Source organism: Apaloderma vittatum, unplaced genomic scaffold, assembly GCF_000703405.1.
Source record: "Apaloderma vittatum isolate BGI_N311 unplaced genomic scaffold, ASM70340v1 scaffold210, whole genome shotgun sequence".
In the NCBI taxonomy this organism is placed as follows: domain Eukaryota; kingdom Metazoa; phylum Chordata; class Aves; order Trogoniformes; family Trogonidae; genus Apaloderma; species Apaloderma vittatum.
The window spans coordinates 15,800-21,602 of NW_009695956.1; the positions used below are offsets into that span (position 1 = coordinate 15,800).

The 5,803-nt window shown below is 44.5% G+C and overlaps 2 protein-coding genes across 2 annotated transcripts in view; one reads left to right on the plus strand and one right to left on the minus strand.

The window, feature by feature from the left end:
* Positions 1-2,155, plus strand: part of KIN (Kin17 DNA and RNA binding protein) — a gene marked incomplete at its 5' end in the record, with an annotated part of 16,048 nt that extends 13,893 nt beyond the window's left edge. Inside the window, 2 exons of the mRNA XM_009872779.1 lie at positions 451-551; positions 1,813-2,155. Of these exons, the coding sequence (XP_009871081.1) occupies positions 451-551; positions 1,813-1,875 (164 nt within the window). The remainder of the gene's footprint in view (positions 1-450; positions 552-1,812) is intronic.
* Positions 2,156-4,528: 2,373 nt separating this feature from the next.
* ITIH2 (inter-alpha-trypsin inhibitor heavy chain 2) overlaps positions 4,529-5,803 on the minus strand; it is a gene marked incomplete at its 5' end in the record, with an annotated part of 11,945 nt that continues 10,670 nt past the window's right edge. Inside the window, one exon of the mRNA XM_009872790.1 lies at positions 4,529-4,858. Coding sequence (XP_009871092.1) covers positions 4,711-4,858 — 148 coding nt within the window. The remainder of the gene's footprint in view (positions 4,859-5,803) is intronic.

A 5,803-nucleotide genomic window follows, 5' to 3' on the forward strand; every position in this document is an offset into this window, starting at 1 on the left:
TAACCCACCCCAGGAAGCCATTGGCCTTCTTGGCCACGAGGGCACATTGCTGGCTCATGGCCATCCTGCTGCCCACCAGCACCCCCAGGGCCCTTTCCCTTGTGCTGCTCTCCAGCAGGTGAGTCCACAACCTCTAGTGGTACGTGGGATTGTTCTTTCCCAGATGCAAGCCTCTACACTTGCCCTTGCTGTATTTCATAAACTCTCCAGCCTGTCTAGATCTCGCTGATGTAGTTTCAGTGGTTTCTGCTTGTAATACCGGCACACCCCGGAGCCATAAACTGGGGTGCACTTTGGAAACAGACAGGCTGTAAAGAAAAGTTGGGTGCTGCATAGTGGAACTGCTGGGAGAAACCTCCTCTCCCTCAGGTGTCGGTGGGGTTGAGCACGGCTCCGTCAAAAGAAGCAGGGGGCCCTGTCGTGTAACTGCTTTCCTATTTCTCATTTCAGGCAAGAAGGTGATGGTGTTAAATGGTGGATACAGGGGAAATGAAGGCATCTTGGAATCGATCAATGAAAAGAAGTTTTCAGCAACAATAATCATCGACTCTGTAAGTATCAAACACTGCAAGATCTCATTAGCATAGAGCACTTTCCATCTCTGCACGCAAGAGTTGGCACAAATAAAGGTGATGGTGTTAATGCTGGCTCACAGGTGGGATTCATGGTGTGAAAAACACTGTGGTCACCCCCTACCTGTTCCCAACCAGTAGGAAAACAGCCACATATTCCCCATTACGGACTAATTCTCTGTTGTCTTTAAAAAGAGGCCACGATGCTGAATTTTGCAAGTTTTGAACTTGAAAGAGACTTGCATAACATTTTGTGTGTTTATTTTGAATGTTGCTGCTGGTACTATTTTGTGGGAAGGTAAAAAATGTGAAATATGCAAGGAGGTGAATATTTTCTTGCCTTTTCCAGACTGAATGTGGGGCTTTATGTGCTTATTTGTTGTCTTATTCATGGTGAACAATTATGCTTGAGGTATTTTTGGGGTTTGTCTGGATCTTGTTTCATATAACCTTTCTCCGGGCTAAAATTCATGTCTGTGTGGCTACTTCTTTGCTCTCCTCTGCAAAACCAATCTTTAAACTTCTTTGATAGAGCAGAGAGGATATTGGCTTAAAGTTGAATTTCCTAAGCACAGCCTGCAGGAGAGGGACCCTCTTAGGATCCCAGTCAAAGAAGGGCTGCAGAAACTCAGAATATATTGAATTCTGGAGAATTTGCTTGGGAAGAGACTGTAGGTATGTCCTAACCACAGAACCAGCTTTGGTTGGACCTAAGGATCATGATAACATTGGTCTTGGAAAGCAAGGGTGGTTTTTCTCTGGTTCTGATGCTTGTAGGTGTTAAGATTTCCCCTTCCTGCATGAACTCTTGATTAAAAATTGATGAAACTACCGGAAACCAGTGAAGTCTGTGAGAATTTTGTTACTGATTATGAGGCGAACAGGATTTTTATGTATAAGAATGCTCAAAATCGAATCTTTTACTACTTATAAGTTCACAGTGGATAAACTCAAAACAGCTGCTTGTGTTTGTCCTGAAATTGCAAGGACTTTAATTAATGCAAAAAGTGTCCTGAAAGTGAAGAGATTTCTGTGGCAGCGTTGAGGCCCTGTCACATTCTCTGGTCAGGCTGAAAATAGTGAAACAGAAAACATGTCTAAAAAAACCTCATAAAAATGTCAGAAAGTGGCAAGATTTCATACAGCCCCTTTAGCGATCTTACATGAAGCTCTGTTGGGAATTCAACAAACAAGAAAGTTTGTATTTTGATCTTATTTCTTCTGCTGTGTTATTCTCCAGGGACCTTTAAAAGGTCGCCGACTTGAAGATATCCAGTATGAAGACATTTCCAAACTTGCCTGAGGTGCCAGTTGTGGATCGGAAAAGATTTTGGTTCCCCAGAACATCTTTCCGACATCTTCTGAGCAGACACAAGACTCTACCATGTCAGGGTTTTAATTGTATGTGTGTATGTACTTATAATGTATATAGAAATTAACCACAAGCAAATGGGATTTATTTAAAGATCGTTACGGATTTGTTACATAAAATGTGTGCGGAGATCTTATCAGTGGAAATATTTCATCTGATTCTATAGCGAAGTTATAATATTTGGTTCCACTTCCTTTTGTAAAATACAGCAGATAGCTGCACGCTGGAGTATTTTATTTACTGAGGTACGTTCTCGTTTCCGTAAGAGAGAGAATTACCTACGAGTAGGTGCACGAGGCAGGCAGCGTGTGTTGAACCAGCAGAGTTTAAACATCACACTTCTCCATCTGCAGCCAGAATTGAGTTCTGGCTGCAGGAACAAGGGGGAGGGGATTAAGAGAATAGCAGGAAGGTAACGGCTGCAAGGGATTTATTTTTCTGGATGTTGTATGAATGATCTGGTTTATTAAGTGCTGTCACCAAGTTATTTTTGGTAGGCACGTCAGCGATAGTAGAATGCAAGTCATTGCTCCTCGATCTCGTTTGTCAGGGTTCCTAATAATACTGATACACAGTTTGTCTTCCTGTGGACTCTAAAGGTGATGATACGTGTGGGGTTGCTGGGATTCCAACCCAAGTTTGTGCTGATACATATTGGCGATTGCTGTTTGGTTTTTCCAGAGCCTTTTCCTTCGTTCACGTGTCCATCGGTGCCCTGCTGCACCGGTGACATCACTCGTGCCAAACGATGTAACGTTCCCTTTTTATTTTTGTAAAAAATGTCATATTTTGTACAGTTCTAAGTTCTGATTTCTGAGGCGGTTCAGGAATAAACATAAACCTTTCTTAGGTCAGCGTGTTTCTTATCAGCCTTTTAAACGCGCGAGGCGTCTGCTGGCTCACATCCAGCGAGGAGCACAGTGAAGTGCCCAGCCGGTGCGCTGCTTTTCGGTTAAAAAAAAAAAAATCTCAGCTGAGGGTTGAAGAGGGCGGGATGCTGTGGTGATGTGCGTGTCAGTGATGTTGCAGTTTAAACGTCAAAGGCAAAGGTCTCTGTTCCTTGTCCCTTTCCGTGCCTCAGATGTTCGCTGTGGTGTTGGTTTGTGGTTTCCAGGGGACCCCTGCAGGAAAACGGAAAGACTGCAGAGGTTTAGCGAAAGCTGCTCTCTGGAGGAGCCTGAAATAACCTCACGCAGGTGGCTTTCCAGTTTGGTAGAGGAAATAAATAATTTTAAAAAAGAAGCAGTAATGTGGTGTCTGAAGAGCGAAGAATCTATGAGGAGATAAAAGACACACTTGTGTGTAAATTCAGTCTTTGTGCGACCTGGACTGTGTAACAGCTCTGCCCTTTCTCACAGAACAGGTATGAGCGGAGTGAGAAGCGGCGTGTAGGAAAGTAATGAGGATAAAGTTCTGTAGCACTGAGAATAATTATGGTTAACATTCTGGAGCCTGACAAGTTAGAGTGTGTGTAATAGATGTGCCTAACTTACATATTGTGTAGAGAAAACAGAGAATGGTTATTCAGTACTTGTTTTCACACAGAAGCTGGGAAACAGTGGGATTAGCGATTGAGTGATTTAAAACCACACTCAACGGCTTTTTCCTTCCCTCCTCCCTGAGACTGTAGTTAAACTAGGGAGTTCACTGCTGCCGCTTTTTGTGGAGGCCAAAGCTAATAAATGAGTTCAAAGAAGCAGTGGATGGTTTGTAGGGAAGGTGCTTACGCTTCCGAGAGTTACTCTGAAGCGACGCCTAAAACACATTGATCCTCTCGTTGCTAACACCAGGGCTGCAAGAAAGATTGTGTCCCAGCCTTTAGTTCCTAAGTGATGGAAACTGAAGTTCAGAAGCGCGAGTACTTGAGTCCCCTTCCTAGTTTAGGGTTGCTGAGAAGAATCTGGCCAACATTTTTTTCTTTTTCCTAAGGTTGCTTGAAAGCAGAGTTTTAAATCCAGCTCTAGGTACCTACACGTGTATTTGTTTCCCTACTGACCTCATTCATTGTGGAGTACTCTTGAACAGGCATCTTTTGGGAGCTAATCCCACTGGAGGAAAAGCTTTTAGTACCGATGGTGACTTCTATATAGTCTGAATGTTTTCTGCTTTCCCAGATTTGCATCTGTGTGAACTCCACTGTGATGTTGAAATTATCACAAAAAACAGGCTGGAGGTTGTCTTGGACTCACATAATTTGTTTTCCTGCAATATGGCAGCCTCAGCTATTTCAGGGAGATTCCTCACGACTGGTTCACTCTCAAGATACTCACTGCAGAGCCCATGTTCCTTTTCTGTTAAATTTCCCATACATCTACTGTAAAGGAAGTTTTAATTTTTGCCTCAATTTTGCCCAGCCCGGTAGTGAACGAACTTCCATTTTTGCTGATAAAGTGAAGGGGTAAGTCTTAAATCTGGTCGGGTGTGGGTTACCCACACTGCAGGAGCCACAATGCTGTTACAACTCTACTACAAAATGTGTGTTACAAAACGTAAATCTATTTTAATGGGGTTTACTGTCCAATATATCAGACAGGGCAAGAGCAAGACAACTACTACAACCCAGCACGTCACTTTATTACAAATTTTTTTTAATGGAAAAGGGAGTTACATTGCTTTGAAACACTGATTATTCATAAAGCAAATAGTGGTGAAGTCAGCTTGGGTTGCTCTGACTTGATATGCTGACAGCTTCTGCTCGGAAGAGTTTAGGTATGAAGGAGCAGATCAGAATTTTTTTTGTAATAAACTGTTTTTGTGTTGGAGCATTCAGGGCTTCTTCAGGAAGCTGTACAGGTGGGGGACGAGGTAATCTTTGTAGTGGCCGTCTATGAAACCTTTCCCGCTGTTGTGCACAAACCAGCACTGCACGTCAGTCCCACGCACCCGGTCTGTCCTGTAGTCCTTCTGCAATCCCCTGCAAAGAAGAGGTCACCCAAAATGAAGTGGCATCTGACAGGTAGGCAAGAAGCCATTAACAGTCATAGAATCATAAAGTCATAGAATGGTTTGTGTTGGAAGGGATCTTAAAGATCATCTGGTTCCAACCCCCTGCCATGGGCACGGACACCTCCCACCAGACCAGGTTGCTCCAAGCCCCGTCCAACCGGGCCTTGAGCACTTCCAGGGATGGGGCTTCCACAACTCCGGGCAACCTATGCCAGTGCCTCACCACGCTCACAGAAAAGAATTTCCTCCTAATACCAAATGTAAATCTACCTTCTTTCAGTTTGAAACTGTTACCCCTCATCCTATCGCTGCACTTTCTGATAAAGAGTCCCTCCTCATTTTTCCTTTAGCTGCCCTTTAAGTACTGAAAGGCTGCAATAAGGTATTTCCAGAGAGTTCTCTAGGTTGAACAAGCCCAAATCTTTCAACCTGTCCTTGTAGGGGATGTGCTTCAGCACCCTGATCATCTTTGGAGCCTCCTCTGGACTTGCTGCAGAAGGTCCATGTCCTTCTTACAGTGAGGGCCCCAGAGCTGAGCACAGAACTGCAGGCGGGGCATCACCAGAGCAGAGGAGGAGCATCACCTCCCTCGTCCTGCTGGTCATTCTTGTGGTGCAACCCAGGGTACAGCCCCGCTCACCCATAGCACTGCTCTGCCAAAGTGCTCAGATGTGTGTCTCCCACCAGCACAAAGTGGAAACAGCCTCAAAATACGATGAATTTTACAGTTCTGTGGCCTTGTGAGTCTTTCTGTGGGGGGTCTCAGGCCCTTTTACACGGCCTGTCCGAGGTGAGATGCTGGCAGAGCTCTTCATGTGCAAACACAGAAGAACCCAATTTGTCCCACGTGTCTTGCCTACTGCTAAAACCAGTTTATCAGCAGAGGTCAAACAGGGATTCCCCACCCCCCCCC